Here is a 27,403-nt window from a genome sequence, read left to right on the forward strand (position 1 = left end):
TCTTCCAAAATATAGCAGAGGGAGGAACACTCCCAAACTCATTCTATGAGGCCACCATCACCCTGATATCAAAACCAGACAAAGATGTCACAAAGAAAGAAAACTACAAGCCAATATCACTGATGAGCATGGATTCAAAAATTCTCAACAAAATACTAGCAAACAAAATCCAACAGCACATTAGAAGGATCATACACCATGATCAAGTTGGGTTTAACCCAGGAATGCAAAGATTCTTCAGTATATGCAAACCAATTAATGTGATAAACCATATTAACAAATTGAAGGAGAAAAACCATATGATCATCTCAATAGATGCAGAAAAAGCTTTTGACAAAATTCAACAGCCATTTATGATAAAAAGCCTCCAGAAAGTAGGCATAGAGGGAACTTTCCTCAACATAATGAAGGCCATATGACAAACCCACAGCAAACATCATTCTCAATGGTGAAAAACTGAAACCATTTCCTCTAAGATCAGGAACAAGACAAGGTTGCCCACCTTCACCCCTATTATTGAACATAGTTTTGGAAGTTTTAGCAAAAGCAATCAGAGAAGAAATAAAAGGAATCCAAATCAGAAAAGGAGAAGTAAATCTGTCACTGTTTGCAGATGACATGATACTATACATAGAGAATCCTAAAGATGCTACCAGAAAACTACTAGAGCTAATCAATGAATTTGGTAAAGTAGCAGGATACAAAATTAATGCACAGAAATCTCTTGCAGTCCTATAAACTAATGATGAAAAATCTGAAAGAGAAATTAAGGAAACACTCATATTTACCATTGCAACAAAAAGAATAAAATACCTAGGAATAAACCTACCTAAGGATACAAAAACCTGTATGCAGAAAACTATAAGACACTGATGAAATAAATTAAAGATGATAAAAACAGATGGAGAGATGTACCATGTTCTTGGATTGGAAGAATCAACATTGTGAAAAGGACTCTACTACCCAAAGCAATGTACAGATTCAGTGCAATCACTATCAAACTACCACTGGCATTTTTCACAGAACTAGAACAAAAAATTTCACTATTTGTCCGGAAACACAAAAGACCCCGAATAGCCAAAGCACGCTTGAGAAAGAAAAACAGAGCTGGAGGAATCAGGCTCCCGGATTTCAAACTATACTCCATAGCTACAGTAATCAAGACAGTATGGTACGGGCACAAAAACAGAAATATAGATGAATGGAACAGGATAGAAAGCCCAGAGATAAACCCATGCACATATGGTCACCTTATCTTTGATAAAGGAGGTAAGAATATACAATGGAAAAAAGATAGCCTCTTCAATAAGTTGTGCTGGGAAAACTGGACAGCTACATGTAGAAGAATGAAATTAGAACACTTCCTAACATGATACACAAATAAAACCTAACAGTGGATTAAAGACCTAAATGTAGACAGTATAAAACTCTTAGAGGAAAACATAGGCAGAATAATGTATGATATAAATCACAGCAATATCCTTTTTGACCCACCTCCTAGAGAAATGGAAATAGAAACAAAAATAAGCAAATGGGACCCAGTGAAACTTAAAAGCTTTTGCACAGCAAAGGAAAACATAAACAAGATGAAAAGAGAACCCTCAGAATGGGAGAAAATATTTGCAAATGAAACAACTGACAAAGGATTAATCTCCAAAATTTACAAGCATCTCATGCAGCTCAATATCAAAAAGACAAACAACCCAATCCAAAAATGGGCAGAAGACCTAAATAGACATTTCTCCAAAGAAGATATACAGATTGCCAACAAACACATGAAAGGATGCTCAACATCATTAATCATTAGAGAAATGCAAATCAAAACTACAATGAGATATCATCTCACACCAGTCAGAATGGCCATCATCAAAAAATCTACAAACAGTAAATACTGGAGAGGGTGTGGATAAAAGGGAACCCTCTTGCACTGTTGATGGGAATGCAAATTGATACAGCCACTATGGAGAACAGTATGGAGGGTCCTTAAAAAACCAAAAATAGAACTACCATATGACCCAGCAATCCCACTATTGGGCATATACCCCGGGAAAACCATAATTCAAAAAGAGTCATGTACCAAAATGTTCATTGTAGCTCTATTTACAATAGCCAGGACATAGAAGCAACCTAAGTGTCCATCAACAGATGAATGGATAAAGAAGATGTGGCACCTATATACAATGGAATATTACTCAGCCATAAAAAAAAACAAAATGGAGTTATTTGTAGTGAGGTGGATGGACCTAGAGACTGTCATACAGAGTGAAGTAAGTCAGAAAGAGAAAAATAAATACCATATGCTGACACATACATACGGAATCTAAAAAAAAAAAAAGTTCTGAAGAACCTAGGGGCAGGATAGGAATAAAGAGGCAGAGGTAGGGAATGGACTTGAGGACATGGGGAGGGGGAAGGGTAAGCTGGGATGAAGTGAGAGAGTGGCATGGACATATATACACTACCAAATGTAAGATAGATAGCTAGTGGGAAGCAGCCACATAGCACAGGGAGATCAGCTCGGTGCTTTGTGACCACCTAGGGGAGTGGGATAGGGACGGTGGGAGGGAGACGCATGAGGGAAGAGATATGGGGATATATGTATACATACAGCTGATTAACTTTGTTATACAGCAGAAGCTAACAACATTGTAAAGCAATTATACTCCAGTAAAGATGTTAAAAAAAGAGTATATAACATTCTTTATCATAACGTGTTCCACTGCATCTTTTTCTAGTTCTCTCATGTGATTAGCATATGCAATACAAAAGCCCTGAGTGAAAGGAGAGTATGTTTCTTCAGTATTTTAGCTCATTAACCATTATTAAAATGGAGACTATGCTGGGCCCTGAGGAGGTTGTGATTGTGACTGGTGGGAACAGTATGGTGGTGATGACAGTGACTATTATCTCCATTATCCTTATTATGACCTCCTGGCTATAGTTGAAGCAGCTTCAAAGAAGTGGTTTATTAGCGTTCAGATAAGAAATCATAGGGTCTCACTTGATAGTTAAAGCAACGATTAAAAAAATGAAATGAAGGACTAATGACTTGGAAAAAAAACAAATGACAGATATGACTATGAAGGGAGAGTGTAGAGGTTTACATTTAATATACCAAAACAATCTTTAGCCAAGGTATAAAAGTGTAGTAGCTCAACAGCCAAGAATAACTCAAAGAAATGTATTGTTTCATTTGTTTCCCATAAGCTGCATAAAACTAGAAAAAATAAATATTCATCAATAGTTTGAAACAGAAGACATTTTGCAAAGAACTTTCTAGGAACAGGAAAAAACTTTTTTTTTTGGTCAAAGGTATTACAGAAGGAAAACCAATGCTTAAGAGTCCAGTTTCATTGAATTTATTTGTCCTAATCTTTAGTAACACATAGTAAGATTTTTTAGTACTGGGAATAGTTTTTTTTTTCAAAACTCACACCTATTTACTCCTGTTTACTTTCATATTTTATCACCGCTTGAAAGCTATGTCTGAGTTAGAAAACACATATTTTAATATTATGTCCAGTAAGTTAAAGACTCAAGTAATATTCCTAGAAATCAAAGATTAGTGATAACATGACTTTGTAAATAGCCTGATTCTGCATCTTTGTTTCAACTGCTTGTCCCCAATAATGTTTTATTTCTTTTACAAAAATGGCAAATTTTACATAGCAAAATTGCAATTGTGTATCCTTAAATTAGTATCATTTGAAACGATTGTATTCACTTTATTTCCTCACTGGAGTAATGCCCTGTATGTGGATTAACATCCCTAGACAAGTAATATTGGTTAATAATACTATGCATAGCTGAGGTGTTATGAGAAAAAGTTCCGTAAAAGTGTTTTTCTTTTACCTTGGGATTTGCCTTTTTAATGAAACCAGCATGAGTTATCATATATATTGGCCAGAAAAGGCCTGTCTTTAGGGTGGAATATCACTTGTCCTGTTTATAGCACTCAGCAATTCTTTGGCATGAAAATGAGATGTTGAGGAATACACATTTATTTCACATATTAAGCGAGATATTTGGCAGGACCTAGTGCTGTTATATTTATTGAGCAAATTATCTGTAGGATCTGGTTTTTACAAGGGCACATGAGTCTTTAGGTTATCATGAAAAATTGCTCTAAATTTCGTGAATTGTGTAATTAATGACTGACAGATTAGCTGATTTACTCTTTGGTTGAAGGCAAACTAAATTAAAAATTTACTCAGGTTTTCTAGATTCCCATTTCTAGAATTTATTTTCCATCTCAGTGTCCAGAGAAAATGATTAGTCAAAGTTATAAATAAAAGAAAGTATTAGCATAATTTATGGAAAAATATATAATAATACTCTTTGTGTTAATGCCACAGAAAATAATCTAGAATTGTATTTAAATGACACAATATATTTAAGTTTAAATCTTAACATTTAAGTTTTAATCTGAGGCAGACAAAATCATCCTGTGGCATATTTGTCTATGAATTAACTAGAAGCCCCTCCACTTTTAGTATTAGCTACTGTCACTGCCTTTAAAGAGCTTTTCTTTTTTTAAGAGTGGGTCTTGACCTATAAAGGATTAGTATTACAGTTCCTAAGTTAGTATGTGAAAATGGAGATTGAAGTAAATGCAGTGGTTTCTAAAATTTTATTGAATTCTAGACCTTTTTTGAGTTTAAAAGAAAGCCAATCTTATTTTGTGGATGAGTGGAGAAATTTCCATCCACATGGCATCAAATGTTTTGACAAACATAGAAATGCAAAGACGATACAGTTGTTAGTGAAAAAATACTAGCTTTTACTGAGTAAGCAAATATTAATTTTCTCATTCACATGAGAAATATTTTTAGTTGCCTAGAACCTTGAACAAGACAGATAAGTTCCCACTTTCATGGAATTTATATTCAAGTGGGATGAGACAGACATTAAACAAATATAAATATATTAAGAGCTACTGTGAGGATAAAACAAGGTGATATGAGATAGAGCTTCTGGGAGACTAAGATCAACTTGTCAGAAAATGCACTTCTGAGGGGCTGCTGTTTAAGGTGAGACTTAAATGTCATGTAGGAGATTGAAGGAAAGGGCATTCCCAGCTGAGGGCCTAATATGGGAATGATGTATTCAGGGAACACACTGGCGATTGAGCAGAAGAGGATGAGCAGGAAAGAAGTGGCCACTGAGGAAGGAGGAGAATCAGGAGAGGAAAGTATCTCTGTGAAGACCAGTGGTCACCCATGCCAAATGCTGATGAGAAGCATAGTAAGATATGGATGATCAAGTGACCATTACGTTCGATAGAACGTACATTGTTGCTGACCTAATGTAGCACAGTTTCAGAGGAATGGGAATAAAGACCCATTGGAGTGGGCTGAGGAAACAAAGGAATGAAGAGCAAATGGAGACAACAACTTCAGTCAACCCTTCTGGAATGTTTTTCTCTGAAGAGGAGCTGAGAAATATGGCAGGATCTAGAGGAAGGAATCAAGAGAACATGTTTACACTAGTGGGAATCATTAAGTTCAGAAGGATAAACTGATGAAAAGAAGGAATATTGCAGGAAGAGAGTCCTGGAGTAGCAAAGGCGCAGGCTGGAGAGCATGTGCCCAAGTCCTGGGTTTGGTGGAAGCCGGCATGCTCATCTCTTACAAAGGCAGGCATGAGAAAATGGGTACACGGAGGGTGGGCTGCATCTCGGAATAGAGATGGGCGGTAGGAAAATTGTGACATAGTCTCATCTCGGAGAGTGGGAAGTGAGTAGCCATTAAAGTATAGAGATAACCAAGTAGAACTGAATACCTGGTACGGATGTGTGATCATGAGTTTAAACTGCAATCGGTCAGAATAAAGTACATGCTTTTCTGCAGACTTGTTCAGCTGCCAGTGTGGAATAAGAGCTAGTGGGACATCCAGAGTTAAAGTTTTTTTGGGGGAAAGTGAAATGGAAGAAAAAGAGGGCAAGAGAGTTAACTTTCTTAAAGTACACAGATATAGGGCTTCCCTTGTGGCACAGTGGTTGAGAGTCCGCCTGCCGATGCAGGGGACACGGGTTCGTGCCCCGGTCAGGGAAGGTCCCACATGCCGCGGAGCAGCTGGGCCCGTGAGCCATGGCCGCTGAGCCTGTGCGTCCGGAGCCTGTGCTCCGCAACGGGAGAGGCCACAACAGAGGCCCGTGTAACGCAAAAAAAGAAAAAAAAAAGTACACAGATATAGTATGATATAGTTGAATAAGGAATAAAGAAAAATGAGAGAGATCATGAAGAATGAACAAAAGTAAAGGTTGATAATTTGGAGAACTTGGTGTGATCAAGGCACAGCTGGAGTGGGAATGAGAGAGAATGAAGGGCAGTAAGGTTGAAGAACTGGATATGGACAACCTGGGGACAGTACAGTTGTCAGTGACAACAAGGTCCAGGGTATACCTGCAGGAGTGGGTAACGTTGTAAGATGGGGAAAAGGACACTGAAGGTGAGGAGAGTCTAGGAGCTGTGAAGCCGTGAGTGATGGGTTTTTCCCAAGGATATTGAAGACACCAATAAAAATGATAGCTAGAGGAGTAGAGAAGATGGCAGAGACTCACATACCGAAATCTTCCATGAATAAATGAAGTGACCAGGAGGTTAGTAGATGGCAGCTACAAGAAAGGTGAGATAGTCTGACATGAGCTGCAAAGATGGCTGAAGGTTTCAAGGAGGGAGAAGTTACACAAAAGCACAAAGAGAACAGAGACACCAACCTCACTGCTGAACCCCAAGGGTTATCTGTATTAATGACCAAATTATTCTCTTTATACCTAAATAAGTGGTATCATGTGGACAACATAATACCTGTCCCATCAACAGCCATAGCTAGAAAGGGATAGGATTCATTAGAGTTTAACCCTCATGTTTCATTTTTATTCTATTACATAAAGATATTTAACCTCACCCATGCACAGAGGTACTCTAGAGGATAACTAGCTATTAAACATAGAAGTGTGTGAAATTATAATATATGCAACTCCATTATTCATTTTAAGATTTGTCTTGTATGAAATAAACTTTGACATCGTAGGATATTTCACTGGAGGGGATGGAGAATTGTGATATAATGACTAGAAAATACAAGAGTAGGAAGAAGTTGTATTCTCATAGGTAATAAGATTGCATATTTACAATTTCCTTTTCCTTCTCAAACTGTGAGCATAATAACTTAACACTAAAGAATGAACTTTCCCTTTGGCTGCGTGAAGCTAATAATGCAAAATAATCAGCATATCTAGGGTACACTTTACGGGAACAACTTATAATTCACACTTCTTCCAGTTTTTTGACAAAAGTATTGGCTCTGTTGACACCCTATGATAGATCCATTTCTGTCTGTCTTTTTAAATTATGTGTCTCACAAGGAGGATAAACAGAAAACATTATACAACATAACTGTTTGTTTCTTCATTTCACGTTCATGATTGCTTGAGCCACAGATTACATACGATTCAAACCAGTAACATACATCTGTGCCTGACAGAGGACATTTCTCATCTTTTGAGTCTGGGTTGCATCTTCAGCAGCAGGTGTTGTGAATCTAAGTGAAATGGAACAAGCTTCTAAATTCACTTCTCAAGTTCAGCATGCTTCAGAGTGTCTCACAGGACCAGAAATAAAAGCAACAGCTTTGTCTTTCTATTCTAAACCATGAAAGTCTAGCTTACTTCCAGACTCTATAAGCTTGGATAACTCATTTTAATGTGATGTTTCTCCTTTTGATCAGAGGCCAGCTACCTGGCTCACCTTTCCTGTCCTTTGCCCCAACCCTTTCCTCTGCACACATTTGATCCTGTTGGATCACAGAGGTATGGGAGCAAAACCCCAAGTGATTGTTCATACCTCCTCACCTTTCCTGGTGCTTAGAATGCTCTTAGTGTCTTCAGCCTCTGGAACGTTTCAACACATCCTTCAATGTTCAGGTAAAGCATCGCCTTCCTTATGAAGCCTTTCCAGGCTACTGCATTCACCTCTCTCCCAGTTAGTCATTCCTTCGCCTTTCTTTCTATGTGCATTTGAACATCAGTTACTGTTAGGGTGGCCATAAAACACATTGTACAAACCAGGGCGTTTTTTGAGAGAAAATTACCCTGGGACACCAGGCGTAAACTATGACCGTCCTGGCTAACCAGGATGTGTGGTCACCCTAACTACAGCATTTATGGCATTGCACTGTGGAACCATCCTCTTCCTGCAATCAGATTGTGAGGGCAAGACTGTTTTGCACCTCATGCAATGGCCAGTGAACTTTAAATACTTAGTGGATATCTACTGCCTTACTATCACCTTTCTTCTAATGCATGTGCCTTTAGGGAATCACCGTGCCACGTTCTTTGTACTCTTCTAATCCTTACCCATGTCATTTGGATGGAGCTGAACCTACCCCCTCCTCACCCTTTGCTCCCTGTGGATAAGGGCATGACTCAGGTTCCATGGGTCAAAGTGACACAAGTCACTGAGCAGCCCCTGTCAGTGACTGGTTCAGATCTGCACATGGTGGTCTAATTAGAGCCAATCTTATGGGCTTTGTTCATACTGCGAAGGGGAAACTCAATTTCCACTTTGGTTTCTATACTGTGACCCTGGAACTGCCAGGGGATCCCTCACCTCTAAGGAGAGCTACTCATGAGAATGCAGGGAACACTGAAGAAAACAGAGACAAGAATGGATCCCCCAGGAAACCACTGGAGCTTTTGTCTCCAGTGTTGCCTGAAGCTGGATTTGTTTACCCTGTACTTTTGAGTTGCGTGGACCCGTACATTCCATTTTTGTTGAAGTCAGTTTGCGTTGTGTTTCTGTCCTTTGCAGAAAAAAAATTTTTTTTTCCTGACTGATGAGGCCTGGGCAATTGGAGGCACTCAGTAAGTACTGGTGAATGAGTTGATTGAATGGAGTAAGGATTACTTGTTGGAGGCCTCACGACTGGGAATGACCAGAGATAACTCTTCCCCCCGTGCAGCTCCCAAGAGCCTATTGCCAGGTTACCTGTCCTTCAGGAGTGCTGTGCCCCAGCGGTGCTTCCTTCATGGAGAGCTCCTGAGGCAGTCAGCACAGGCTCTTACTTTTGTCTGTTTCTTTGTTTTTCTACTTTAAAGGCCTTTTTTTTTTTTTTTTTTTTTTTTTTTTTTTTTTTTTGCCATTGGTGACTCGATAGTAATTTGGTGACAGCTAGGTAACTAACTAGAGGTTTGAAATACACCATCAAGATAAAACCATTTCTCCCAGATAAATTAGGAGTTTGGGATTAATATATATACAAACTATATATAAAGTAGGTAAACAACAAGGTCCTACTGTATAGCACAGGGAACTATACTCAGTATCTTATAATAACCTATAATGGAAAAGAATCTGAAAAAGAATATATATATATATGTATGTATAACTGAATCACTTTGCTGTACACTTGAAACTAACACAACATTGTAAATTAACTATACTTCAATAATAATAATAATAATAATAAACCCATCTTCTCGTTAATCATTCTCCCACCCCTTCTTTTACCAAGACAAAGGGGCTTTGTCCAAGCACACACACTTCAGACAGCCAGTTTGGTCTCATTTGCCCAATGAACACTGCTCATATCCCCTCTGATCTAAAAGGCCTTGTATAATGATATATATTAAGAAAATATTTTAGAGATCCCAGATACCAAGCCCTATGAAACAGTTTATGAAGGGGAGGGCATGGATACTGTCATAATCGTTATGTAAACAGCCCTTGCCAGGATGACAGCTCACCAAGGAGACCCTGTGTGCTCAGCACCATGGTGAATGCAAATTAGTTCACTTATTAGTCGGCCAGTTCGTTTTGGATTCTGGGGAAAATGAACTGGAGTGGAGCTGCCTGATAATATTTGACTAGAGAATCCATATCTCAAATGTATTTTTCTGAGGGTTGGAAGTGGGTGGAGCATAAAGAATACCATTTTGATGAAACAACTATAAACATCTATTTGGAATTAACAGTATTTGGGGGACCCTTGGATAAAAATTCACTTTTACTCTTTTGAACCAAGCACTAAATAGCATTAACATTAATGCACAGAATGACAGGTTAATGTCATCTCACCAACCATCAGTTATTAACCAACTTGGTTCTAATGACCCACTTAGGTATCAAGACCTCTTCCCAGTGATGACTGTGACACAGGAGCTCTGGGGCTACACTCCAGAGGCCCAAAGGACACCCTCTCCCTTTTCCTCTGTGGCTTTGCCCACGCAGCTTGTATTACTTCATGGGGGTATTGATCATCCATGCCTCCAAATCTATTCTCCACACAGCTAAGTAATTTTTAGCATCATAAATTAGAGCATATTTTTCCCCAGTTTAAATCTCTTCACTGGATTTTTATACTCTCAGAATAAAATCCAGGCTCCTCGGCATATTCTATAATGCCCTGCCTGCCTGGTCCCTCTATATGCAAATCATACCGCCCATGCTCTTACTCACTAAACTCCAGCCACAGCCTTCTTTTAACATCTCAGATGTGCAGTGTTCATCTCAGCCTCAAGGCCTTTGCATATGCTGTTCCCGCTGCCTGGAAGGTTGCCGTGCCCCACCCCCCCTCCCAAGTATCCCCCTCCATTTTTTCTTGCTTTAAAGCTCTTACTGCATTTGGTAATTGCGCATTCATGTGTTTGTTTATTTAATATCTCTCCTCACTATAGTGTAAGCTCTGGGAAGGCAAGTGGGGACCTGACCTATTTTATCACTCTGTTCACTGGCACATGGAAGGTATTCAATAAATATTTGTTGAAATATGGTAAAATAAAATCATGCGATGGCATAGAGTTCATATGCCACTTGGCTCAGGAACACCTTCCCCATTCTTAGTGACCCGCAAGAGCGCTGTCCTCTCTTCTCTAGTCCTAGGTACAAACCTGCCCCCCAAAGGCTTTTTAAAATCATAAACATTAGAACTAAAAGATACACTGGAGATACTAGTTCACAGATGGGAACCTCAGGTTTATAAAGCTGAAGTGACTTACCTTGGGAGGGGTCATTTCTTCACTCCTGTTGGTTCTTTGATGAGGGAATTTTTCCTAAGCACTCCTGGCTGCTGATTGATACTTCCCACTTGGAGGCACAGTGAGTTGATTATGAGTTTGGAGAGGAACTAGGTGTGTGGGTTCAGCCCTCAGCCCCTCTTTTGCGTAGGGCTCTGTCCCAGGGCATGCACATTCTGCATTGCTTCTCCTCCCCCACCCAAGTGTGCAGGGTTAGGCTCTGCTGTGGAGGGCCTGCAGTTGTGCTTCTGACTGGGGGTCATGGGGCAGGGGTTGTCTAATTCTGGGTTCCATATTTGCAGGGCCATGGTGCCTACACATTTAAGCTCTGTTCTCAAGTCTATCTTTTATTAGTTTAAAACGAAATAATTTTCTGATTCCTCTTCCTGCTTGACTTGGTTCAAAACTGGGTGAGTTTCGTCCTTTCGTATCTCAGCGCCAAAGCCCCACAGTTGGTCAGAGTTAAGGACTAGAATTCGAAGCTTCCCAAGATCCAGCTCTGATTTTCAGGTGTCAAGTGCACACCTTAGCCAGCGCCACCACAGCTTCCTTCCCAGCCACACTGGAACTGCCCCTCCTGCCATCAGCTCCCCCGTCCCAGCGCTGCAGGGGCAAGACTGTCCTCGGATCCGTGCTGTCCCCACACTGATTTTGCTTAAAGACATACTTATAATCATTTCACCATGAACATGTTTTGAGTTGAATGAAATAAATGTTCATAGAGCCAACTTAAATAGAAAAATTGGGTAATGATCAGATTAAAATAAATTAAATATCTCATTATGAGTTACTTAGGTTATAAATACATTTTTTATCATCATGTTCATTTTTACTTTTCCCCAAATTATTTTCTCAATTCTCTAATTTTGGGTTTTGTTTTAGATTGTTTCATGCAGCCTCTTTAAAGCTATCATTTCACTCTGACATTTATCTGGATATGAGATCAGGTTATTAGTCCTCTTATGGTGGATGCATATTTCAGTTAATCATGAGTAAGAAGAGAATTGTATTCTGCTTTATTATTGCTATAATGTTAAAACTTTTAATATAATATTTCTAATGGACCAACAGGTAGAGCTTTTCCACATTTAAATGGAGTATGAAAAAATTGTTGGGTATAATTATGACCTTACTTGTTGAAACAAATACCTTCCCTAGTCATCCTGGAAACAGAGGGGAAAAGAAAATTACTTATGAGGAAAAAGCAAAAGAAATAATAATATAAATAAATGAAAACTTAGCAAACAACACTGTCTCGCATGAAGTCATGCTCTTTTTCTCTTTGGTTTAAAAGGTTAAAGCCATTTCACATTGCGTATTTGGAGGAGCAATGGGGCAATGGATGTTTTCACTGAAGTATTACTTCCTTTTCCATTAGAAGACAGACCTTCTAAATATTTTTCTGTTTCAAGGTGGTATATGTCCTTCTCAGTTTGGAGGCTGTGTGCTGTATTTCATAGATCCTGCTGACTTTGGTATAGCTGGATATAGAGCTTTGATTTCTCATATTTTGGTTTCTTCTTCTTATCAATCAGCCAACAACTATCTACAAAAGAATACCCTCTGAATGTAGAAATATGCTAGATCTTAAAGAAACCACAAAAAATGTCTTCTGTGTTTTAGTTCCTACTAGCTCAAAGTTTATTATTGGGTTGGAAACAACCAGATGTGTGTTGATATTCCTTTTGTCTATTTTAATGCCACAGTGCTATTCCCTTACACAAACCCTAAATCCAGTCAAGGCCATTGTCTCTCTAGACTCTTCCTGGATTAGTTGGAGTTTAGGCTAAGCTACTGAAAGAGAGAGACTTCAAGACACAGGGGGCTTGAACCTGATAGAATTTTATTTCTCTTCCACGAGAGTCGGGAAGTGGGAGTTCCAGGCTGGTGTAATGGCTCTGCTCCATGAAATCATTCAGGGGCTCGGGTTCCTTTCATCTTGTGTTTCCACCATCCCCTAGGGCATTTTCCTCATTTTTATGGTCAAAGACTGGTCGATACATGTATGTGTCTCAGCCTTCAGAAAGTAGAGATTAAGGCTATGACATGCAATTTCATTTTGTGTTAAGTGTAACAGACATAACAATATTTACCAGTATCCAGTTCTTTTCTATTTACGGGCACACGGAAGGTTACACTTCTCACTTTCTGTGACTAGGCACAGCCATGTGACCAGTGTTGCCCAAAGTGATAGGAGCCAGTGTGGCATGAGTCACCTGAGTGCCAAGGTTTTCATTGCTGGGGCTTGATTCTCCATCCCTTGCTTCCCTTGCCACGATGACCACAAAACACGTTGATGTGGAGATGTGACGAGATGGAAACCTGCAGGAATCCTGAATGAATGTGAAGAAGTCCCCTGGGCTTGCAGCAGACTTTTGTGAGCAAGAAATAAAACTGTGCTGTTTATTCCACAACATAACCTATCCTATTCTGAATTTTACAGCAGATGATGTGGACACCATACACATTCTTTCTGCTCACATTTTATGGATGAGAACATAAATGCATGGGTAGTCCTGGTTCAAGGGCTAGCAGGGCTGTGTATGCTCCATTGCTATGGAAACAACAGAAGCAGACGTGTGTGTGTGTGGGGGGGGGGGCGGACAGTGGGTCCCACTTCCTTGCCTCACATTCCAGTGCTGCGCTTGCTTGGAATGCCCTCCTCCCACTTCTCAGTCTGTGCACGGCCCACACATCCTCCAAAGCACAGCCTTCTGCAAACTCCTCAACATTCTGATATCTCTCTTCTCTAAATTCTGATTGCTCAATGTTTATAACCTTTTATTATGTGAGTCATTCATTTAAAAAGGGTTATGGACTACTTACCCACCTCTAGGCATTGTGCTGGGTCTCTATTGGCGACGTAATCTCTAACTCCCAGACTTGAAGTTTCCACCTGCTTAGGACGGTGCCCTATCCAATGACGTGGTTAATAAATACTCTCTGGTTGAATATATGAATAAGTCAGCAATATGATGGTATGTGTGTAAATGTTAAGTGGCAGTGCACTATTGGCAGACTCAAGAGGGGAGAAAATCCTGAGGTAGATTGTAGGATGTATGAGGACAGGGATCATGTCTGTCTTGGATTCTGCCTTATCTCCAGTGCTGATCACTGGGCCTGGCACAAAGTACGTGCTTAATATGTTTTTGTTCTTTTCCTGGAGACCTGTGAGGCAGGCCTGGTGGGTGTCTTGAGGGATCTTGGGACATAAGATTAGACCAGTACATAGGGTGGGACCAGATTTTGAGAAGTCAGTCATGGATTTTTGGGTTTTTGTGTGCTAGAAAATGAGAAGCATAAGCTGTTTTTGTTTTTAAAAGGGGAGCCATAGAAAGTTTAAACTTATTTGCCAAGTGAGTTTAGATATAAATATTAAAGATGAGTAAGTGAGGACTATGGTGATGAAAGCCTAGGTTGGGATGGCAATGGTGGACCTCAACACAAAAGGGCAAATCTAATGGACAAGTCAAAGGGAGGATCAACAGGAATTGATGACAGATAATATAAAGATGAAAGAAAAAAATGGATAGAAAAAGAGCAACTGACGGTTCCAGACGGGAATTCTGGAATGAGAGTTGTATCATTAAAGAGATCAATGTTACAAAAGGCACCTGTGACGAGCTGAATTTGAGGCGTGTTGTATCTGTGCCAGGGGAGGAAATCTAAGTGGGGAGCTGAGCAGGCAGCTGGGCCCCGAGAGCAGGTGTTGTCAGAATGAAGATACAGCCTCAGGAGCCACGTTCTGGGGTCAGGCAAGACCTGAACAGACCTCTGCTCAGCTTTGATATTTTCCAGCATATGCTATGAGATATGCAGGACAAGTCCTCAATACAATTGAAAAGTGGGCCTTGCCCTCTTGTGGACTCTTCGTGTGTCAGTGGAGCTCCTGGACTGTCTGTAAGGGCTAATGTATAATAATGGAGTGGAAGATGTCAGATCACCCAAAGGGAGGGCAAGGTAGAGGAGAGCTGGAGGGCTAGAGAGTGGTAGAAGGAATGCATCCCTGAGAGAATTGCGTGGTTGGAAGTGCAGAGGGCTAGAGCAGAGGCACATAGGCAACGTCTAAAGAGATAAAAGATGTGTGTACATGGGCGTATATAGTCAAATGCATATGTATTCAGAAAAGATCAGCAAATGTGTCTCCACCCGCCAACCCTGCCCTTTAGCTGCATTTCAAACCATCTACCTATTCCGCCACTTATTCAATAAGGGATTAGTACCATTTACGTGCCAGACACTGTGGACGTGGAAAAAAACCAGTCAGACGTGGTCTCTGCCCTTACAGGTCTTATATATTAAAGGTGATATAGATGATGAATATATACAAATTAATTAATTTACTAAAAAAGTGAAAAGGAGAGAACTACGTGCTCTTAATTCTATCAATCTTGCCTCAGAGTAAGAGAGGAGGTAGAGCTCTGCAGAAGCAGGAGAAATTCTGAGTCAGATCACACTCTGAAAATAGCTCATTTGCAAAGATACTAGCCTGCTGGCCTGGACAGGAGGGTCTGACTGTGACACTTAGAGCCACTGCTACCTCACTTGCTACCTGCAGTTCTGGCATTGAGACCAAAAGGCAATATCAATGAGCGTAGAGGTCTGCCTTCAGCTTTGGAGGCTTGGAAATATCTATCCAGCATTTTCCTCACTTGCTTCCAATTTCAGTCTGTAGGTCTGTCTTTGGGTTCAAGAAACGAAACAAGGGACATAAGGATGGTGACATGGGCTACCAAGAAGAGAATAGTAATAGGGGAGGCTTTGGGTAAGAGCAAACGGACTACAGATGTATAAATTATTTTAAATTTAATTTGTATTTTTTCCTTCTTTTCTAACCATTGGATCACAGATCTGTTGAGTTATAGGGTCTGGATTGGTGTTGCTCGCTGGAAGCACTAAAGATCCTAGTTCCATAGACCCGTGAGCAGTGAAACCTGTGTGCCCAGAGACCCCTCTTCTCCCCACGTTACAGCTGGGGGACTGTCCCATTGGCTAGTTCCTTCTACCAGGCAATTTTATCCCCAGGGACCAAGCCCATTGCCATGTATCCTTTAGCTTCGGGCTCACTGCCTGCCTTGGATTTCTCCCCACCTTTACTCCCCCAAACAATGGCATCCCAGAAAATCCAACTGCTGTTTTGAGCTGTCAGGAGATCTGACACTGATCTTCAGAGAGGGGGGCGTTGAGCAGGGTAGGTGGAGCAGGCAGGTGTTGGAGGATTTTAAGAGAAACAGATCCCCTCTGGATGTCTTATTTAGGCGCGTCTTTGTGAGAAAAGAGATGGTCCGGGGAGAAAGAGTGTCTCAGTTCTTAACCATGCAGGAGGGTATGTGTGGATACAAAGAAAGTTAGACTTTCAGGGATACAGATCAAAGAACTTTGTCTCAAAGTTGTCTAGGTTAATGCATATATATCATGAAGTGAAAACTTGTCTAAGGAATCCAGGAGAGCTTTTAGTAAATAATAATGCATAATATAGTTACTAAATTATTTTTAAGGATTTAAAAACTGTAGAAACTTGATTATTCAGTATAAAGTTAATATTCATTTAAACAAATTTATTATCATTTCTGCCTAATTAGAATTCATTTAGAAAACATCTATTTATAGCTTGCAATGTAAAGGCAATTTGTTCTTTACAAAACGTATAAGGTGTAGTTCCTCACCTCAACAGCATGCAATACAGTAGAGACGATGAAAAATATGGATACCAGTAGCTATAATAAGAGTGATTCAAATAAAGTGATGAGAGATTTCAGAGAATTGGTTTGAGTCTGAGGTGACTGGAGAAAATATCTTGGAGGAGGTAGCATTTAAACTGGGATTTGTAGTATGGACACATTTCAGCATGCCAGCTGGTAATGGTTGGCATTCCAGGTATTGATAGAAGAAATTTGTGTTAAAATTATGGAGCTGTAATAAAGCGACACTGAGTAATTCAGTTTGGCAAAAACCCAGGGTACAACATGAGACAACCTGATAAGTAAGGTCTTGGAGGGCCCTGGGTGAGGCTCAGGAGCTTGGACTTCAATGGGGAAGCCTGGGATCCTTTTGAGCTGCAGAGTTGAATGATGCAGTGGAGCATTAGGAAGGTAAAGTTGCTAACAGGCTGGGGTAACTCACCAGGAGGAGAGAGATGAAGAGTAAGAGGGAAAAGCAGAGTGATAAGCCTTCTGTTTGTGGTAGTGATTTAGGATGGGGCGGGCTTAATGGATAAATAATCTAAAGGGAAGACCAGTGCAGAGAGGAAAATTAGACAGTCTCAAATCACTGAGAGGAAATGTCCAGACCATGACATCTGAGAGCAAGGATTTCCCAGCATTGGTTCATGACTCTTGAGTCACCTGCCAAATACAGGAGAAGCGTGAAAAAGAAGTTTTAATCCTGACTTGGCTTTCATATAAATCTGAAAAGCTCAGTCAGATGTGGCTCAGCCTTAGGAACACAGAAATTTTAATCCATACAAAACTCCTTAACTTCTTACCTTTTTAAGCAAGAGGATCTTGTTAAAATGAAAAACCTGGCAAATCTGCTATATGATAACAGTTGCAATACTTTGTCAAGTCTCAGCTTAGGAAGAATTGTCACAGACACTGCAGATTTCTACTCATCTATCCCTCCCCATTTCCACAGGGATTATGTGAGAATAAATAAAACATGATAGTACATGTAAAAATATTTTTTCTACAAAAAGTTGCAGTGTAGAAATTACAGGTCTATAAAAAGTATTACATGGATACTACAACATATCAGAGAAATCTGGAATTATTTTGTTTTGTTCTTCTCAATTTATATTTGACTTTCTTGCAAAAAGAATGTAAAGGAGTTTGTTTATGGTTTATCATTTTTAAGAGCTTTCTATACATGTTGATGAGGGGAGTAAAAGGAAAGAAAATACTTTAAACCAAGCACAGTGCCCTGGTAATAATGAGGTCGGCCACAGACACTCTGGACACTGTTGATGGGCCCACAATCCCAGCACCGGACAGTCAGGCCATCTGGGTCTCGTCCAGGTGCTAAACTATAATCACTGCCTCCTGAGATGCTATAATTCTAGGAAAACCTACCTACTGAGGTGGCTCACTTAAAGGACATGTTCCTACCCAAGGCTTTCAGAAAGAGGATTTCTGGTCACTTTAAGTATCTGCCCACCCAGTAGCCACTGGCTGATACTCCATGCTCCCAGCTCTGCCACTTGAAAGAGAGAAATGTGAGAATTGGAAACAGATCATTTTTAAAATTATGAGGATTACTACTAGCTCCCATCATATCCTCGTATCATGTAACAAGTTAGCAGACTTGGCAAAATGAACAAAAATATGTTTATCTTAGGCATGTCATTTGCTATCCTTGGACATATTTAAGTGCCTTTTTTTTTTTTTTTTCAGAGTTAGAGACCAGTAGGCTCCTTTTCTGGTTCTCAGCACTCTTGAATTACGTTTGCTAGTTTATAACGACATAAGTAAGACTTCCTAAAGCCCTGAATAGGTGTGGTCTGAGTGGTTTATAAATATCATGATGAGGGTATTTCATAGCCTCCCTCCTCCGTCTGCCACTACGTTGTTTGATGAGTGCTTACTCCAGGTCACTGTAATACATCTCTATATTCATTTTCTCATAACAATTTTATGAGGCAGTTAACAGTACCTCTATTTTAAAAAGCTAAAAGCATGTACAATTTTTTTCTAAGAAAACAGCTAATAAAATGTACATACAAATAGAAATTTATTTCTCAGTAGCAGAACTCAGTTCTTGAACTCCATTTCTGTTGATGACAGGAAACTTAATCTTGCTCCATTAAGGTAAATTCAGTTATTTCTGATTTTTATTAGTGTTTCCTGGTTAACTGGTCACGCTAGGATTCTCTCCTCTCATTTCTTCACGTATCCATAGGGATAACCTAAGTTCTAGGAAGTATACATATTGCCCTGGAATTGGGGGATGGATGCTTAGTCCTATGGTCACTAAATCTGTCCAGACTGGTTTACAGTGGGACACACAATCTCCAGTGCTTTTTGGATATCTACATCTGTGGATGTGAAGGTACAAGTTCCCCTTTGATTTTTGTGTGTTGGGTCTATTCAGGTTATTCAGTATCATGATTGCTCTAACCCTAAGGTTTCACAAGATCCACAGGCCCACTCTCAGACAAAAGAAATCTTAGCTTCTCTCTCACACCATTCTATAATGCATCCCTCAGGTCTGTCCACCTAGATACCTCCCTTACACATTGCTGCTCTACAACATTAGCACCAAGTTTGACTGTGGTGTCTCTAAGAGGTTTTCAGTTTCCCTGGGCCATGCCCTAGGAAGTAAGTTATCAATTCACTTCATACTCATTATCCCCCAATCTGTCCAGTTTCTATCACCATATCCCTGACCCCCAGTGCTTATGTCCAGTGAGAAGGTGAGCAAATGCCCACTTAGGGACACTTACCTGTATACCTCTGTTTCACTTCTACATATTTTTTCTGTCTCTTGCTGGTAGAATTCTGTCTTATTTCAGGAATCATTATACTTTCTAGATCTTTCCTTTGAGAAGGCCTAGAAACAATGACCAATTCTACAGCAGTGGAATCCTTAGAGCCCAGATTGCAGTCTTGAAATATCATCTTCCATTAAGAGAAACCAGGAATCCCTGGAGAAATGGCTAATTCCAGATCTGAGGCAGGAAAGATATATAATGAGCCTGGAAAGTCTTGTAATACCAGATGGCAAGGAAATCATCAAAGGACGCTAGAATCATGTCAAAAGGACTCAGGAGTCAACTTAGGAAGCTTTCGCTGGCCAAAGATAGGATACTTTAAGCTTCAATAAAGATATGAATGGCAGTTGATTGGAACCCCTCAAATATGTCTAATCCTGTAAATTTATATTAATAGTAAAAAATATAATTGATAATCTTTTGAGGATTATAGGGAAAATTATCTAAAAATTGATAAATATAAGAAATAAGTATTTATCCTGCCTTTCTTACATATGAAATGTATAATTTGATAACCAACTAGTAAATGAAGGAAAGTGTCTCCTTATAAAATTGCCCAGGTAATTCATGAAAAAAAATAGCACCACTCTGTAATCCCAATGAATTAATGTCTAAGCTTTAAGCATCAATGGCTGCTAATAGTAAAAAAACAGTCATTATGTGCTCTCGTTAAAAAAACATACCACAACCTATAGTCTTGTCAAAGGTATGATAAATAAGTCTGTTCAAGCCTCTGAATCTAAGTACCAATTTTCAGGAAATACAGGAGACAGAGGAAAATGTCAAACTGCATCATGAGTATGAAATCAGTAGACTGTGGCAATATTTATAAGTCAAACACCCCAAATTATTCAATATGAAAATTATAAGAAGGAATGGAATGGAAGGGGAGCATATCTATAGATCAAAAGATACTTCAAAATATAAAGTTAAAAAATACATAGCATTCCACATATAAGTGATATCATATGGTATTTGTCTTTCTCTGTCTGACTTAACTTCACTTAGTATGATAATCTAACAGAAATAGAGTTACAGATGTAGAAAACAAACTTATGTTTACCAGGGGGAAGGAGAGGAGGGATAAATTAGGAGATTGGGATTGACATATACACACTACTATATATAAAAGAGATAACTAATGAGGACCTATTATATAGCACAGGGAACGCTACTCAATACTCTGTAATAATCCATATTGGAAAAGAGTCTTAAAAAGAATGGATATATGTATTCATTTTGCTGTACACCTGAAAATAACACAGTGTTGTAATCAACCATATTCCAATAAAAATATTTTTAAATTACATAGGATGTGCATACAACATGGTACACCCCCCCTAATGGAATACCATGCAGCTGTTACAAGGAGTAAGGAAGACCTATATGAACTAATGATATGAAGTGATTTTCAAGATATATATCATATATATGTAGGTTTTATATATATACGTAATAGCATTATATCAATGGTAATTTCCTGATTTTGATAATAGTATGGTAGCTATGTAAGATGTTAACATTTGTGGAATCGTGGTAAAGGGTATTTACGAATTGTTCTATTTTTGTAACAATTTTGTAAGTCTGAAATGATTTCAGAATGGAAAACCTTAAATTAAAAACATTAAAATAAAAAGAAAGATAAATTGTGCAAGATTAAAATACAATGTCAAAGGTTGCACACTTGCATAATACAACCATACAAATGTAAGAAAATGATTTCTACAAATATCAAAATAGAGGCTACTTTTGAATTGAGGAAGGGGCCGTGATTGGGATGGGACACAGGTAAAGGCTCCTGGGGTGGCTGGCAAAGTTCTGTTCTTGACCCTGGGGGTCTGATGGTTACAGGGTATTCCTCTTATAATAATTCACCAAGCTATATGTTTGTTTTGTGTAACTCTCTGTATCTGCATTTTATTTTATGAAGACAAACAAAAAAAAAACAGAAACAGAAAAATATGCCTTGGCTTTCAAGATCTCCTCTCTGATATGAATGTCAAGAACCTATTTTGAAATTCAAACGCAATGATTTGACTTTTTGCTCTTAAACTAACAGCCTCTTTTATTGATATAAATATCATTGACTCAATAAAAGGGGGGTCCTAGAAGGGGTACTCTAGGGAAATAGGTAGTAAAGAGAAAATTTCTGTTAATAGCTCAGAATTTCTCCCACCACAAGGGGCTTAACCACTACAATATGCTTTTAAATGAGGGACATGCTCTTATCACCTCTCCCCTCACCATTTTTTATAGCTTTACATTTGTTCTTATTCATCCTATTCTGGATGAGCTTAAGCAAAAGTGTCACAGAAGTGGAAGAACAAGACTATAGCAAAACTGTCAAGAGGACATGGCTACCACAGGACACTTCAATATCCCTTTGAGACTTGCTGAAATAAGAAAACTGTACTTCTGCTCATTGATTAAGTACCCACTATGCTCCAGACACTGCCAGATAGTGGGAATGGAGAGAAGAGAATATTAAACTTTTGTATTGAGGTATATACATACAATTGCATAGAGTGGTTTGTAAACTTTATTTAATATCAGAATTACCTGGTTGAAGTTAAAACATATCTATAGAGAGAGATTTCAAAGCCCAGTCTCTAAAGACTGATTTAGTAGATCTCTTAACAAGTGCGTGCACAGACACAAATGTCTGAATTTGTGATTTCAGATGTAGAGCAGTTTCAGAAACATCTGAAAGGCTAAGGTGCAGGCTGAAATACAGTGGAGCTCATTAGAAGTGAGGAAGTCAAGGAACTGCAATGCACAGGCATTGGAAGAGTCATACAGGAGGACCTGGAGATTGTGTAAGATGATAGCAGGACTTAGGCTAGAGAGAAAGACTGTAACTTAGGTTCCAAGTTTTCCTTGTAAGGAAATGACTGAACAGGCAACTATGAGGTGAGTGCAGGGGCAAAGGGTTTTAAGTAAGAAAGGGATAAACCTCAAAGAGGTTGGAGAAATAATGAAGAAGCGATAGTAGAGAAGTATTCAGAGGAAGAACACTGACCTGATAGCTCTTAAGAGATCATGGTTGGCTGGCCTGATTCTGCCATGGATTCAAACTTTTATGAAAAACGTCACAGCCAGAAATCAAAGGAAATTATACAGAGCTTTGTCTGCAATTGCTATCTGTCAGGAAGTCAGATGTGAAAACATATAGTTTTCTGTAATTCTTTCCTGATCTACTTACATGGGGAAATAACAGGGAAGAGTAGTTAAGTAATTGAGCTGACACCTATTTGTTCTTCACTAGGGCATTTGGACCCCAAGATTTGTAATGCCACCAGTGGCATGTTGCACAATAAGTTAATGGTGCATGCTCTATTGCAGCCATCCCCAACCTTTTTGGCACCAGTGACTGGTTTCGTGGAAGACAATTCTTCCATGGACCGGGGATGGGGAGATGGTTTCAAGATGATTCAAGCCCATTACATTTACTGTGCACTTTATTTCTATTATTATTACATTGTAATATATAATGAAATAACTATACAACTCACCATAATGCAGAATCAGTGGGAGCCCTGAGCTTGTTTTCACTTGCCACTCACTAATAGGGTTTTGATATGAGTCTGCAAGCAATTGATTTATTATGGTCTCTGTGCAGTCAAACCTCTCTGCTAATGGTAATCTGTATTTGCAGCTGCTCCCCAGCACTAGCATCACCTCCTCAGCTCCACCTCAGATCATCAGGCATTAGATTCTCATAAGAAGCGCGCAACCTAGATTCCTCGTATGTGCAGTTCACACAGTAGGGTTCGAGCTCCTATGAGAATTTAATGCTGCCGCTGATCTGACAGGAGGAGGAGCTCAGGCAGTAATGCCAGCGATGGGGAGTGGCTGTAAATAGAGATGAAGCTTTGCTCTCTTGCCCACTGCTCACCTCCTGCTGTGTGGCCCAGTTCCTAACAGGCCATGGATTGGTAGCGGTCACCCTACCTTAAGGGCACCCTACCTTAAGACAAAGTATGTGTACACACATACACAGAGATAGATATAAATACTTCTAGATAGATATAGATGATTTACAGTTCAGTTCAGTTACAGACAGGCTATTTTTCAACTTACAAAAGAGAGCACCATATATTCTATTCAAATAGTTATCTTCTCTATGGAGAGGTCATGTGGTAAACAGCAAAGATTAACACCATAACTGAGGTGGACTGAGACACACTCTAACAAGCTGGGGACACTGGGTAAGCCATTTACTTACCTGATTTTAGTTTTGTTTGTGAAATGACTTTACATAAAATTCCCTTGAATGTTGTTAATTCTAATTCACTTGTGATTTTATTTAAATTTAACTATTTAGACATATATTTAGTATATGAAGCAAATCACCTATTACTTTATTCCTTTAATGTTACAATACCCTATATTATTTATATATATATATATATAAAATACATTATATACTCAGGAACATCAAAATGATTTTATGAAAATAATAGTGTAAACTTCTTCCTGTTTCCAGTCTTCCTGGTTACTCAGCTTGTTTCTCTATCTCTATCCATGCACCAACCCCCAAGCATTTAGTTTTAAAGTGTTAGCATATTAATAGAAGTGGGATATTTTCTAGGGGGTCTCAGTCCCACTAGAAAGTGATTATTATTATGTCTTGTTTTTTAGAAGAATGCTCCATTTAGATAACTTTCTAATACCCCAAGTCATAATGGGATGATAGATATTTGTATTTTCCACTTATTTCTTATACTATTAATTCCTATGGAAAGCTGTTTACCTAATGCCTTTGCCCATGTAGAACCTTGTGAACCTATCCTTCCAGGATGGGCAGGTATGGTCACTGCACACATTTTTATTAAGGGGGGGGGGGAGGAAATCGTTTGGAATTCAAATTTTTCCATGGGTTAAACAGTGCACAAGAACCTAGCAACTTTGGAGGAAATCCAGCTTACTTTTGCTTTAATGTACCCAGAAGATTTCAAATCAGTACTCAGCATTACTGTTTTAATTGAAAATTAACATTGCCATAATTGGAGGTGAGGATCTGCATCCTGATGTTTAGGAGAGGGCTATATGGTTGGGGAGGTCGTTACACTGGAGAGCAGAAACATTGGAAGAGGAAAACACAAATCATTTGTTTCCTTAAGCAAGGACACACAGTAAACCCTTGAATTGGTGGTCAACTATAATTTGCTTCCAGAGCCAGCAACTCTGGCAACACTACAGTTTGGATTTATAGCAGGGCACACAAGTAACAATGACTTTGAAAGTAAAGTATAAAAGAACCAAGGAAAAAGTTCTTAAAGATCTACTCCTCATTCCAAGGACTTTCCCGCTCCACCTATAAGCAGGAGGTGCTCTTGTTCCTATTCCCAACATGCCCCTCGGCAGTTCTTCCTGAATAATTACTCCTCCAGGAAACCAATGATATTTGAGTCTGGGTTATTAACAATCCTTTATTTTTTGCCTGGGAATTTCAAACCAATATACTCCCAGCCTGAACAATGTAGACAGAAGTTTTCCTTTCCATTTGGTAAAAAATAAAATTAAAAAAATTCTCTATTTGCTTCCAATGTCCTGAAAAGTTCAATCACCTCTCCAAATTCCCCAGAATAAACACAAGAAAATACCTCTCCCCAGTAGGATCCAGGCCCCGCACTACCACCCTTAGGCACTTCCATTTCCTCCATCTTCAGGGAAGGAGTGTCCAGTTCAGATGTGGCTCCTCAGTGGAGAAGAGGGAATTTAGGGGAAGGGGAATTTCTTTAGGAATTGTCAGTCCCACAAGTAAGTTGCTCTTTTCCTTTTCCCTTTTCACTGAAAGTGAAAAACTGCTCACAACAAGTGGTCACTGTCCCGTTTCCCTATGTGTCACCAGAGCCAAGAGAGGACCCCGCCAACGAGGCTCCCTCTACTCTGTCCCGTAGACCACAATCTCCGACCTTCACCCCATTGTCTGTGCAATGTGTAGAACTGGAGCTCAGAGCAGCGGCCTCAGCATCACTCTCCATGCCCGGGGAAGCCAAAGGCCCCTTTCTTGGCCGAGGGGAAGGGCTCTTGTGGAAGCAGAGTTTGAAAAGCCCCAGCACTGTCACGGTCAATATCACCAACACTACTACTGCTATGCTCACAAGTATGAAGACCACGGTGGAAGAATCGAAAGCCTGGGGATTGTCAGAGGAAGACGTGGAATTAAACTTGGGAATCACGCTTCCTGAAGAGTTGATGTCGGCCTTTGCCTCTGTTTGAGGGGATATTTGAAGAGTAGATATCGTGCCCTGTGATCCCCACCGAGGAATCTCGGGAATAGATGTTGCTGAACTGCCTTGTCCAGGGGCATGGGGTATCTCTCCTGGCTTCTCCCGGACACTGGGTGACCACGTTCCCTTCGGCATGGGGCTGGCTGCAGGGGCTGGCGGGTGCCAGGTGGGCACCTTGGTCCCCCCAGGGGCCGGCTGTCCTTCCCCATTGGTTACACAAGAGCGTCCGTCTTTCCCTAGCACGAAGCCCGCAGCACACTCGCAAGCAAAGCCTCCCAAGTCGTTTAGGCAGTCAGGGAGCTCCACGCATTTGCCAGCACGGAGGTACTTTCCGGGACAGGGACAGAGCACAGCCCCGGAGGGTATCCCGTCCCAGCGCGCGCCGACCTCGTCCGAGGTGCAGGTGGCCGTGACGGAGAGCTGCCCGGGGCAGAACGCACTCACCTCGGTCCCGGGGGGACTGAAGTCCAGTGCCGCGCTGTACAGCTGGAAAGGCGCGCGGTAGCTCAAGTCAGAAGCGGCCCCCGGGCGCGGTGCGGGGCACAAGCCCTCGAACTGGTACTTGCACAGATAGCCGTTGGCGCGCTGGTGGCATCGCATCTCCTTCCAGCCTGCGGGCTCGATTCCCCGGGTGGCCTGGAGTCCCGCGCAGCTCCGAGCGGTGCAGGAGCGTTGGGGCTCCTCCACCCACTGCAGCGTGTCGCTTTCGGACCCGCCGACGTCGGGGGACAACCAGGAGAAACCCCGCAACGGCTCATTCTCCAGGGTGCAGTTGGATCGCCTGCGCTCCAGCGCCACCCAGAAGAGAAGGTCTTTGGAGCCCCCTCCGGGCCCCGGGCCCGCCCGCAGAAGCGCGACCACCGCGCGGAGCTCGGCGTCCCCGCGCACCGTGCTGAGCGCCCCGCCGCGCAGGCTGCAGGCCTCTTCGGCCTCCTGCCGCTTGAAGGTAGCGTGGTGCAGGCTGTAGCAGGCCCCCGAAGCCGAGCAGCCCGCGCGGTCGGCAGTGGGGTGCTCTCCACTGCCGGGCCGGGGCCAGAACGTCTGCCAGAGAAGGCACAGGGCGAGCGCCGGCCTCATCTTGGAGGCCCAGCGCCCACGGCTGCTCCCAGCTTGGATCTGACCCACCCGAGGGCGTGGAGCTATCCCAGGAGCGCGGTCACCGCCCCCCACAGCTGGCTCCCCGTCCCCCACTCCCCCACGCCCGTCCCCCACTCCCCCACGCCCGTCCCCTCAGTCTCCAAGAATTCCCGTCAGGGTCCTGGCAGCAAACAGCTTCCCTCCCTTAGGCCTCAACAGGAAATGTGTCCGGAGCTCTGCCAGGCCCCGTGCAGCCCTGCGGTCAGGAACACAGCTGGCGCCAGGGCACAGGGAACGCAGTCGCCCAGAAGGTCAAACACCCTGTTTAGGGCAGGAGAAAAAGAAAGAAAAATCGCCACTGGGAAGAAGTGTATCGTTTTCCCTGCTCAGGGAGTTTCACAACCTCAGATCCCAAAGCACTTTGGTGAACACTGGCAGGAAAGGCTGGAGAAGAGGAACTTGCTGAGCGCCCACGCGCGCCCACTGTGCTCCGTCCGGAGCGGTGGTGGAGTTGGCCTCACAGCAGTGTGTAGAAGGCTCCAGCCTTCGCCAGTCCCGCGACTGTGGGGGGTGGAAAAAACCTTGTGA

General features: G+C 41.1%; 1 protein-coding gene across 1 annotated transcript; it reads right to left on the reverse strand.

Annotated features, from left to right (window-relative positions):
• Positions 1–24,920: 24,920 nt before the first annotated feature.
• CLEC14A (C-type lectin domain containing 14A) lies at positions 24,921–26,876 on the reverse strand. Its single transcript, XM_082617171.1, has one exon. It carries the CDS (start codon positions 26,813–26,815, stop codon positions 25,343–25,345), a length of 1,473 nt encoding a protein of 490 aa, XP_082473297.1. The 5' UTR covers positions 26,816–26,876; the 3' UTR covers positions 24,921–25,342.
• Between the last annotated feature and the right edge of the window lie 527 nt (positions 26,877–27,403).

Source organism: Mesoplodon mirus (assembly GCF_964341445.2).
Source record: "Mesoplodon mirus genome assembly, chromosome: 4".
In the NCBI taxonomy this organism is placed as follows: domain Eukaryota; kingdom Metazoa; phylum Chordata; class Mammalia; order Artiodactyla; family Ziphiidae; genus Mesoplodon; species Mesoplodon mirus.